The sequence below is a fragment of the Abramis brama genome (genome assembly GCF_963993115.1).
Source record: "Abramis brama genome assembly, chromosome: 2".
NCBI classification, from domain to species: domain Eukaryota; kingdom Metazoa; phylum Chordata; class Actinopteri; order Cypriniformes; family Leuciscidae; genus Abramis; species Abramis brama.
Genome location: NC_139964.1, coordinates 25,858,274 through 25,870,902, shown reverse-complemented (window position 1 = coordinate 25,870,902; position 12,629 = coordinate 25,858,274). Strand labels below are relative to the sequence as shown.

Here is a 12,629-nt window from a genome sequence, read left to right as displayed (position 1 = left end):
TAAAATGTCTCCACAGAGATGGCAATATCCGAAATCCTGCCCAGCAAACATTTGGACGTTTAATGACCGTTGAAAAGACGTCCGTCCGAGACGTCCCGTCATGGTTGAAAAATAGTTCCAAAATGAAAGTTGAACCGACGTCTTTGACGTCGTCTGGCCGTGAATTCCACGTCTTTTCTGGCCGTGAATTCCACGTCTTTTCTGCGCGTCCCTGGACGTCTAAATGGGTTTATTTTTTTAGTTCTTCTGGATGTTTATAAGATATATATATATATATATATATATATATATATATATATATATATATATATATATATAAAATCCTGCATATAAAATAATCACAACCATATTGTGTAACATCGTGAAAGGCAATCATTTAGGCTATTTTTACACATCTGAATTTGACAAAGGTTCTAAAAAGGTCTAAAATCGGTCCGGTCAGACCTGAACGTCTATAAAACCGTTTAATCACGTGTACATCAACACATTATTTGTGAACTGAAGTAAAAAATAGGGCTATAATTTAGCACAACATTTTATTGTGAATATTACATTTGAAATGTCTTCCAGTTGTTAGATATAATACAATGTGGTAAATTCTGTGGTAATGGCATTTTCTCTAACAGTTTCACATTAAGGTTAAGCAGACATTAATCAAACCAGAATATAACAAAAGTACAGGAACAGTCAACGCATTCTATTTTTAGAGTCTTTCTATAATATGCCATCATTGATGAATAGAAGTCAGAGCTGTGGCAGTACTAAGTTTCAGTTACTAACAGTCTTGCATTACTGTTAAACAGCCATAAATAAAAGTTTTTAGAGTCTACGAAGTTTATGGCTTTATGGTTTTTGTTTTATGGCTCATTTTTAAATCCACCACCCTCAGCTGTTCCTGGAGCGTTCTTCAGGTGTTCCTCCACTGCTGCATCAATGTCTGAGTCTGTAGCATTTGGGCTCCACCTCATCACAGCATCTGAGGAAAGAGAATATGGTTTAAAAAAAAAAAAGGCAGGCTAATTTCTAGGTAAAAGTACTTTTTTTTTTTTTTTAATGTTGGAAAATAACCATGTTATTTTACTGCATAATAATCTTATGCCAATAAAAGATGTTCTGCATTAAATGTGTTCGAATAGTGAAAAAAAAAGAGATAAGATCAAGATAATTGGCTAATTTTTATGTTTCACATGTGAACAGCCAGCTCAGTCTTTGAGCATCATCCATATTTACCAAATCAATCTCTGATTTTATCTTACAAAAAAAAAAAAAAAAAAAAAATCACGCTGTTCACAATAATTAGAAATATATAATATTTCTTTCACTTTCAGTTGACATGGGGTAAGCGCTCCTTGAGAGTCTGGTGCCAGTTATTTCAAAATGTAAAGATTTGTAAAATGTAAATTCAATTTCGGATAGGACAACCCCATGGCTGGAAAAGACCATTAGCACACATACCCTCACTTTTGTGCTCTCTCCCGAATGCAGCGGGCCAGAGGCAAGACAACATTTGGAAATTCTGTTAATGAAAACAAAACACACACAAACTTAAATAAGAGGGTAGTTAAATAAAAACAGTAAACAATATTGTTTTATTTTAACTACTTTTTCTTGAGCAATGACAGACATTTTAGGCTCTATATTTGTAACTGTATGAACAATTATTTAGAAAAATTTATGTTTGCATTTAAGGTAGCCTATATTGTGTATAAAATAAGATGCAAATCACAAAGTTCTCACATAAAATGGGGTGTCCTCTGGGACTGGGATGATAATGCAGAATTTGGAACTGGAGACATTAAAAACAAATGGGTGAAAAATATTTAAGGTAAGAAAGGACACTTTAATCAATAAACACCATAACTATATGGTTAAAAAAAAAAAAAAAAAAAAAAAAAAAAAACACACCTTTATGAAGGACATTAAACAAGAAACAAATGCAATGTCTCTTTGGTTCTGTCAGAAGGCCTGGAGAAGGATTCCTGAATTCTACGTCTGACAGATGGCTGTTCGTTATGTGACCCTGAAAGAAAAATGGAAACTTAATGTAATTTCGTCAAGCACAACAAACAAAATCACGTTTTAAAAATTTCACTTAAGTGATTACAAAATTGGTAATCTTAGAGTATGGTTAGAGAGCAACTTTGTAGCAGAGCAAACCTGAGCCAAACACATTAACTGCCTTAATATAGAGAGCACATTAAACTGCCCTCCAAGTGACAATAATACACTCACAATACATTTCAAATATGATCAAAAACTGAAGATTCGTTCTTTGCATACAGACAGGATTTATATTCATTATGCAAAAAGGCACGGCCATAAAGCATTACTTAAGTATAAGCTGAGGCCATAGTTGAGGAATCAGGTAAAGTTAGTCTCCTTCCTGATACTTGACTATTTTCATTGTGCATTAACCTCACCTGCACAAATAGTTGATTTTATGGTAGTGTAAGATATAAACACAGTAAATCACAGAAACGCTTTGGGATATTATGTTAACGTTTATGCAAAACACCTCCTGACTCATGAAATATCCTAAATGGTCCGAACTAATAAACGGTCCGTAAGCACAAACGATCGAGTAGCGCAGTTTCGTTCCGCTTTCATTTTTTTTTTTTTTACCATTCGCTGCTGGGCAAATGTTGCGGTCGCGCCAGCGCGACCAATAACAAAATATGGTCTCACCGGCAGAAAAAAATTAGCCTGGTTCTACCAGACTCTCGTACATTTAATTTGTACTTGTAAACTCTTTGTAAATAGTCTGTCCCCTCTCCATTGACAAGCGTTAACTTCATTGAAGGCGGATACTCTGTTGAAGCAGAGATGTCTAATGTTACATTTATAATACAAAATGTAGGCTACTTACCCAACAGCAGATTTTTAGTAATTCGGCAACACAACAATGCACCCTCAAATCCTGCTCGCCTCGTGGTAGCTATGCGTGTTTGCAGAGCCCGTCTGGTGGTTGTAGAAAAACGGGAAAATGGCTACTTTATCGCGAGGTAATATATCATATCGTTGGATTTTGCAATATCGCGAGATTTGCTACAACATCTCGGTGGCACAGTTTTGACCTGTAAAGCACGTCAGTGTACGTCTTTTCGAACCTCTTAAAACTACTTGGGGCACTTAAATTAATTATTGCAGTATCAACCAGTGTAAGCATAATTGCATATTTCATAAGGATTTCATAGAGGGTCATGATTAGGGGTGTAACGGTACACAAAAATCACGGTTCGGTACGTACCTCGGTTTTAAAGTCACGGTTCGGTTTATTTTCGGTACAGTAAGGGAAAGAAATGCAAACATTAAACTGCAGGTTGTTTATTACTATAAACTTTTTTTAACAATTTGTTTACACTTTTTTTAAACACTTTTTAATAAAATATATATAAAATAAAAAAAAGAATAAGAAATAAAATACTGCTGCAAAGTTCTCCACTTAATAAAATACTCTCAGTCTCAAACCAATATCACATAATAAATTTAATGAAAAATATAAATGAATAACTATGATTACAGTGCAGCATTACCAATCCCAGCTTGTAGGCCTGCTCATATTTAAAAATTAAGACTGGGAAAAAAATTAACTTTAATTGCACAATTTGCTGTAATTAATTGCAATTCCTCCAAGCTTGTAATCATCAATAATTAAACTTAGAATCACCTAATTAAATGAAACACCGGGGAAAAAAAGGAACAGAAAATAGCCCTATATTAAAATAATATTAAACATATATATCAATGTATTATTCTTTTTCAATAATCAATCAACAATCAATTTAAGATTTTTTTCCCCATTTTTTTACTAATTATCAAAATAAAATATATTCCTACAAAGCTATTATTACCAGAGCATGTGATCAGAGCAGGTCATTTTACCATTGTTGCTAGCGTGACTATACCAGCTCAGCAAACAGAAGTCTACTACTGAGAAATTTCACCTTATTTGAAGGGACTTTGCTTTTCCAGTGCGTGATCGGTACATGATTGGAGTGTTTGGGCCGTTAACGACAGAGCAGAACGCGCAGCGCAAACACGGAGTCGAACATTGAGCAGAGAGCGCAGAGCGCAGCGCGCAGACACACACACACACACACACACACGGAACGGAGAGTGCGGCGGCGCACACGGAGGCGGAGCGGAAAAGCTTTTGCTGTCGATTTCATTGGTTTAGGTTACAGTGACGACGGGTAAAACTAAAACCAGACGGGCTCTGGTAAAACTTTAGAATCCGCTGCAGGGCGGGATTTGCGCTGAACGCGAAGGCTTCCGCCACTTAATATGTTCGTGTGGAAACACGAAAATGTACCTATGTTCCGCACACAAAATATTGCATTCAGTCATTCGGTACACACGTGCACCGAACCGAAAGCCCTGTACCGAAACGGTCCGGTACGAATACACGTACCGTTACACCCCTAGTCATGATGGACTATAAATGCACGTGTAAAGGACGTCACCTACTGGACGTCCACTTAAAACGACTAAAATGCAGTGGCTTTGCAATCACTTAACCACACTGGGCACTTTGTGATTATAATTTATTTAAACAAGATAAAGTAAATATATTTACTTTGTACAAATCGTGTATTTCATATAAAGATAATTCCTGTTTTTTTCTGTCTTGCTAGACGTGTGAAAGACGTCAGTGGACGTCTTCACAACCTCTTAAAATCTAATTGGGCAATTAAATTAATTATTGCAGTATTAACCATGCAAGGATTAAGCACAGCTTTTGCATATTTCACAAGGATTTTATAGAGGGTCATGAATGCACGTGTAAAAGACGTCGCCAGGTGACGTCCTCTCACCCGATACAATATTTATTGAACACGTAGCTAAAAGTCAAAATAACAATTATACATGCAACCCCAGAGAACTGTAGACATGTACAAATGTATCTGAATGCATTTTTAGGAAGTGTTCGGTGTTACATATTTTTTACCGATTTATGCCGTCCTACCGCGACTATTTTTGGCCAGGGACACGACGTTGCCGTCGGACCAATGTTTGCTGGGTTTTTACCGATTTATGCCGTCCTACCGCGACTATTTTTGGCCAGGGACACGACGTTGCCGTCGGACCAATGTTTGCTGGGACCCCACAGCTGACCGACCGAGAGAGACACACACACACAGAGCTGCCAGCGCGTTTGAAGACACACACACACACACACACACGGAAAGAGCACAACACCTTTACAATTGTTCAAATAAATACTTTGTTCCTTACAACGTGTCTGTTTTCTTTGGTTAGCCAGAAGTAAAATAAAATAAAATGATAAAAGGATGTTAAAAGGACGTCTAATGAACGTTCTGTAAAGGTCCCCGAATGTTTTCCAAACGTCCCACGAAGGTCCCTCGGGACGTCGCACGACGGTCCTGCAAACGTCCTGCGAAAGTCCCCCGCGACGTCCTGCTAACGTTTAAAGAACCCTACACGAAGACGTCCAGAGGACGTTCGCAGAGGACGTTCAGGGACGTTCTAGGGACGTCTTTTTGTTAGCTGGGTATACAGTATGTACAGTATAAAAATCATTGTCGATATAGAAAGTTCCCATAAAACATGAAAACAACGTGTGTGTGAATTTATTTATTTACTTTTTTTTGTGTAAAATTCAATTATTCAAATATTCTTCCCTTTTCTGTAGCCTGCTGGTGATGAGGTTAAAACTCTTATTTGTTGATTGGGATATTCATAAAATTAGTGGATGTTCTTAAATATTGTATTTGTATATTATTTGCACGATGTCCAATCGCATGTTCACTACTCCAGCTTGTGATTCTTGATCTGGCCTGCAGAGGACAGCACGAAGTTGAGGAATCTTTAACTCTTTCAAACTCCAGCAGTACAAACGCAGGTTTGTTGTTTCCATATTCGTCGTATTTTGTTATTAATGAGGGGAATCTCTCTTCATCAGCTCTATTTGATGTAGCCTAGGTGAAAAGATGCATGCTGTTTAAACTGTTCCTCATAAGAAACCAGAAACATGCTCTTCCCCACCAGGCTCCACCTCCTTTCTGTCCGTGTTGTTCGTCAAAGTGAAAGTAAGATCCATCGGCCTGTGCTGCTGCCATTTTATGAAGACAGAAGCATCTCGACTAATATTAAAGTGTTGAGTTTCCTCATTTAGATTTTCTTGATGGAACATCAGTGTGATCAGCATGACCTGTCCACAGATACATTTCCACACAGGTGAGTGTTTTACAACATAATCGCATATTTTCTACGTGACGCAGTGTCCCACTCCAGGGCCATTTTGTTTTTTCTAATTACATTATTTTACATACAATTTAATATAATGCTAAATACATGTTTACGGTTTAAAGTAGACTAATTAATTTGCATTCAGAAGACCAATCTGTGCCAATCTCCCTGTTAAAAACAATAGTTACATTTTTGTATTCGAACATTAGCTCCGGACATCATATCTAACGTTAGGCCTACAGGAGTTTCAAAGAGTTGGTTTTCTCTTATAGATTTATCAGCACAATATAAAACTGTCTTTGATAGTGTTTACATAGAAACGCATAAATCGGAGTGTGAGGACATGAACAGCTCCGGGTATTACGTCACGGGTCTCATAATTAAGTTGGCTTGGAAAAGCCAACTTACTGATATTGTACTTAAACTTATTATTAAGTTGGCTTGAGAAAGCCAACTTACTGATATTGTATTTAAACATATTATTATTATTATTCTGACCCTAAAAATTTACAAGACAAACTCCTCCTAGAGCTTTAACTCTACATACTCCAAATTCGGCTCAGACACTCAAACTGATCTGACTCGAGTTGCTTTATCTTTTCAGACTGATCGGACTTACGGTTTTCCTACAAATGACGATCAAAACTCGAAAAAACTCATTCAAAAACTCCCATTGACTTACATTGGGGAGTTCTAAAAAATTCAAACCGACAAAAATTTAAATCTAAACACCTTGAAGACTAAACCAAACTGCCGTTCTATATACTATATGAGCCATTGAGACTCATTTAAACTAATGAACTCTAAACTCAAAACGTGTGTGTGTGTGTGTGTGTGAGAGAGAGAGAGCGTGTGTGTCTATGTGTGAGTGTGTGTGTGTGTGTGTGTGTGTGTAAACTCAAATACTCATACACACTCATTTAAACTTATAAACTCTTAACTCAAAAACTTGTACACTTATAAACTCTAAACTCATATAAACTCTGAGTGTGTGTGTGTGTGTGAGAGAGAGAGTGAGTGTGTGTCTATGTGCGTGAGTGTGTGTGTGTTTGTGTGTGTGTGTGTGTGTGTGTGTGTTAATGAGCTTGTCTGTGTGTGTGTGAGTGTGTGTGTGAGAGAGATAGTGTGTGTGTGTGAGAGAGAGTGAGAGTCTGTGCGTGCGTGCTTGTGTGTGTGTGTGTATGTCGAAAATTTTAATCTAAACACCTTGAAGACTAAACCAAACTGCCGTTCTATATACTATATGAGCCATTGAGACTCATTTAAACTAATGAACTCTAAACTCAAAACGTGTGTGTGTGTGTGTGTGTGTGAGAGAGAGAGAGCGTGTGTGTCTATGTGTGAGTGTGTGTGTGTGTGTGTGTGTAAACTCAAATACTCGTACACACTCATTTAAACTTATAAACTCTTAACTCAAAAACTTGTACACTTATAAACTCTAAACTCATATAAACTCTGAGTGTGTGTGTGTGTGTGAGAGAGAGAGTGAGTGTGTGTGTGTGTGTGTGTGTGTGTGTGTGTGTGTGTGTGTGTGAGAGTGTGTGTGTGTCTATGTGTGTGTGTGTGAGAGAGAGAGAGAGAGAGAGAGAGTGTGTGTGTGTGTCTTGTGTGTGAGCGTGTCTGTGTATGTGTGAGAGCGAGTTAGTGTGTGTGTGTGTGAGTGTGTGCATGTGAGTGTATGTGCGTGAGTGTGTGTGTGTGTGAGAGAGAGTGTGTGTGTGTGTGTGTGTGTGTGTTAATGAGCTTGTCTGTGTGTGTGTGAGTGAGTTAGTGCTTGTGTGTGTGTGTATGTCGAAAATTTAAATCTAAACACCTTGAAGACTAAACCAAACTGCCGTATACTATATGAGCCATTGAGACTCATTTAAACTAATGAACTCTAAACTCAAAACGTGTGTGTGTGTGTGATAGAGAGAGAGCGTGTGTGTCTATGTGTGAGTGTGTGTGTGTGTGTGTAAACTCAAAAACTCGTACACACTCATTTAAACTTATAAACTCTTAACTCAAAAACTTGTACACTTGTAAACTCTAAACTCATATAAACTCTGAGTGTGTGTGTGTGTGTGTGTGTGTGAGAGAGAGTGTGTGTGTGTGTTAATGAGCTTGTCTGTGTGTGTGTGAGTGAGTTAGTGAGTGTGTGTGTGAGAGAGATAGTGTGTGTGTGAGAGAGAGAGTGAGAGTCTGTGCGTGCGTGCTTGTGTGTGTGTGTATGTCGAAAATTTAAATCTAAACACCTTGAAGACTAAACCAAACTGCCGTTCTATATACTATATGAGCCATTGAGACTCATTTAAACTAATAAACTCTAAACTCATACACTTATAATTAGAATAAGTGTATGAGATTAACTAATTAACTTATAAACTCATGAATTCATAGACTTATAAACTATTAAACTCATAAATTAATAAACTCTGAACTCTTAAACTCATTTAAACTTATAAACTCTAAACTCATTTAAACTTATAAACTCAAAACTCAAAAACTCATACACTTATGAACTCTAAACTCATAAACTCTTGTGTGCGTGTGTGTGTGTGTGTGTCTGAGTGAGTGTGTGAGCGAGTTAGTGTGTGTGTGTGTGTGTGTGTGTTTATCTATCTATTAACTTATCTATCTATCTGTCATAAACTTCAAACTACTGTAAACTACTTTAAACTTCAAACAACTTTAAACTTCTTACGTTTAAAGCTCCCAGCTCCCAAGCAACTCCATAGCAACCAAACTTGAGTACCCTAGCAACCGTTTTGCAAGACCTATATCTCTGTATCAGAACATCGTATAGAGATTAGGTTTGGCTCTTTTGACTCATGCTAGCAAACAGCACTTCCAACATGCTACACATGCTAGCAGTGAATAGCTACATGCTAATAGCGATTAGTTAAGTGCTAAATCATGCCAAGATCATGCAAACAACTATATCAAAACTCCATAGTAACCATCTGTGACAACTACCAACCACCTAGCAACACCATAGTAACCACCCAGAAAACCCTAGCAACCGCCTAGCAACCACCCAGAATACCTTAGCAACACCATAGCAACCACCCAGAACACCCTAGCAACCGCCTAACAACACCCTAGCAACCGCCTAGCAACCACCCAGAACACCATAGCAACTACCCAGAACACCCTAGCAACCGCCTAGCAACCACCCAGAATACCTTAGCAACACCATAGCAACCACCCAGAACACCCTAGCAACTGCCTAACAACACCCTAGCAACCGCCTAGCAACCACCCAGAATACCTTAGCAACCGCCTAGCAACACCATAGCAACTACCCAGAACACCCTAGCAACCGCCTAGCAACACCCTAGCAACCGCCTAGCAACCACCCAGAACACCCTAGCAACCGCCTAGCAACACCATAACAACCACCCAGAACACCCTAACAACCGCCTAGCAACACCATAGCAACCACCCAGAATACCCTAGCAACCACCTAGCAACCACCCAGAATACCTTAGCAACCGCCTAGCAACACCATAGCAACCACCCAGAAAACCCTAGCAACCGCCTAGCAACCAACCAGAACACCCTAGCAACCGCCTAGCAACCACCCAGAACACCCTAGCAACCACCCAAAATACCCTAGCAACCGCCTAGCAACCACCCAAAAGACCCTAGCAACCACCAGAAATATCCTAGCAACCGCCTAGCAACCACTCAGAATACCCTAGCAACCGCCTAGCAAAAAACTTTCTGGTCCAAACTTTCTCAAGCCAACTTAAAGTTTGTCTCGACGAACTTTCGCATCTAGTTATTATTCTTCTTCTTCTGAGCCAAATTTTAGACTGTATCTCCTCCTAGACCGTTAAATCTATGACCACCAAACTCGGGTCAGACCTTCAGACTGTTCTGACTTGGTGTGCTATATCTTTTCAGACTGATTTGAGTTTCAGTTTTCTTAAAAATTCATATTAAAAATCATAAAAATCCTATAGACTTTCATTGCAGACTGTTCAAATTGAGCCAAGACTACGGTGGCCCATTAGTGTACCAGCCAAAAACTCAAATCTAAACTCCCTAAGCCCTAGACTCAATTAAACTACTATTCTATGTACTAATAAACTTCTATCTATCTATCTATCTATCTATCTATCTATCTATCTATCTATCTATCTTTCTAACTAATCTATCTATCTTTCTTTCATTCTTTCTAACTAATCTATCTATCTTTCTTTCATTCTTTCTAACTAATCTATCTATCTTTCTTTCATTCTAACTAATATATCTTTCATTCTTTCTAACTAATCTATCTTTCTTTCATTCTTTCTTTCTAACTAATCTATCTATCTATCTTTCATTCTTTCTAACTAATCTATCTATCTATCTATCTTTCATTCTTTCTAACTAATCTATCTATCTATCTATCTATCTATCTATCTATCTATCTATCTATCTTTCATTCTAACTAATCTATCTTTCTTTCTTTCATTCTATCTATCTATCTATCTATCTATCTATCTATCTATCTATCTATCTATCTATCTATCTATCTTTCATTCTTTCTACCTAATCTATCTATCTATCTATCTATCTATCTATCTATCTATCTATCTATCTATCTATCTATCTATCTATCTTTCATTCTTTCTAACTAATCTATCTATCTTTCTTTCATTCTTTCTAACTAATCTATCTATCTATCTATCTATCTATCTATCTATCTATCTATCTATCTTTCTTTCATTCTTTCTAACTAATCTATCTATCTATCTATCTATCTATCTATCTATCTATCTATCTATCTTTCTTTCATTCTTTCTAACTAATCTATCTATCTATCTATCTATCTATCTATCTATCTATCTATCTATCTATCTATCTTTCTTTCATTCTTTCTTACTAATCTATCTATCTATCTATCTATCTATCTATCTATCTATCTATCTTTCATTCTTTCTAACTAATCTATCTATCTTTCATTCTTTCTAACTAATCTATCTATCTATCTATCTATCTATCTATCTATCTATCTATCTATCTATCTATCTATCTATCTATCTTTCATTCTAACTAATCTATCTTTCTTTCATTCTTTCTAACTAATCTATCTATCTATCTATCTATCTATCTATCTATCTATCTATCTATCTATCTTTCATTCTTTCTACCTAATCTATCTATCTATCTATCTATCTATCTATCTATCTATCTATCTATCTATCTATCTTTCATTCTTTCTAACTTATCTATCTATCTTTCTTTCATTCTTTCTAACTTATCTATCTATCTATCTATCTATCTATCTATCTATCTATCTATCTTTCTTTCATTCTTTCTAACTAATCTATCTATCTTTCTTTCATTCTTTCTAACTAATCTATCTATCTATCTATCTATCTATCTATCTATCTATCTATCTTTCTTTCATTCTTTCTAACTAATCTATCTATCTATCTATCTATCTATCTATCTATCTATCTATCTTTCTTTCTTTCATTCTTTCTTGCTAATCTATCTATCTATCTATCTATCTATCTATCTATCTATCTTTCTTTCATTCTTTCTAACTAATCTATCTATCTTTCATTCTTTCTAACTAATCTATCTATCTATCTTTCTTTCATTCCTTCTTTCATTCTTTCTAACTAATCTATCTATCTATCTATCTATCTATCATTCTTTCTAACTAATCTATCTATCTTTCATTCTTTCTAACTAATCTATCTATCTATCTATCTATCTATCTATCTATCTATCTATCTATCTATCTATCTTTCATTCTAACTAATCTATCTTTCTTTCATTCTTTCTAACTAATCTATCTATCTATCTATCTATCTATCTATCTATCTATCTATCTATCTATCTTTCATTCTTTCTACCTAATCTATCTATCTATCTATCTATCTATCTATCTATCTATCTATCTATCTTTCATTCTTTCTAACTTATCTATCTATCTTTCTTTCATTCTTTCTAACTTATCTATCTATCTATCTATCTATCTATCTATCTATCTATCTATCTATCTATCTATCTATCTTTCTTTCATTCTTTCTAACTAATCTATCTATCTTTCTTTCATTCTTTCTAACTAATCTATCTATCTATCTATCTATCTATCTATCTATCTATCTATCTATCTATCTTTCTTTCATTCTTTCTAACTAATCTATCTATCTATCTATCTATCTATCTATCTATCTTTCTTTCTTTCATTCTTTCTTGCTAATCTATCTATCTATCTATCTATCTATCTATCTATCTATCTATCTTTCTTTCATTCTTTCTAACTAATCTATCTATCTTTCATTCTTTCTAACTAATCTATCTATCTATCTTTCTTTCATTCCTTCTTTCATTCTTTCTAACTAATCTATCTATCTATCTATCTATCTATCTATTCTTTCTTTCATTTTTTCTATCTATCTATCTATCTATCTATCTATCTATCTATCTATCTATCT

At 35.9% G+C, this 12,629-nt stretch overlaps 1 protein-coding gene and 1 long non-coding RNA gene across 5 annotated transcripts in view; one reads left to right on the top strand and one right to left on the bottom strand.

Moving 5' to 3' along the window:
- Positions 1 to 520: 520 nt before the first annotated feature.
- On the bottom strand, positions 521 to 5,461 carry LOC311078128. Its single transcript, XR_014605063.1, has 5 exons — positions 5,236 to 5,461; positions 1,906 to 2,020; positions 1,738 to 1,786; positions 1,456 to 1,516; positions 521 to 976 (listed from the first exon to the last, which is right to left on the bottom strand). It is a non-coding gene; the product is annotated as an uncharacterized lncRNA (long non-coding RNA).
- A 565-nt stretch (positions 5,462 to 6,026) lies between these two features.
- Positions 6,027 to 12,629, top strand: part of LOC311077893 (protrudin-like) — a 148,966-nt gene continuing 142,363 nt past the window's right edge. For 2 of the 4 annotated variants that reach the window (XM_084106528.1, XM_084106527.1), the window contains exon 1: positions 6,027 to 6,198. In XM_084106528.1, coding sequence (XP_083962654.1) covers positions 6,146 to 6,198 — 53 coding nt within the window. In that variant the 5' untranslated portion in view covers positions 6,027 to 6,145. The remainder of the gene's footprint in view (positions 6,199 to 12,629) is intronic. The other 2 variants (XM_084106530.1, XM_084106529.1) reach the window with 1 other exon arrangement.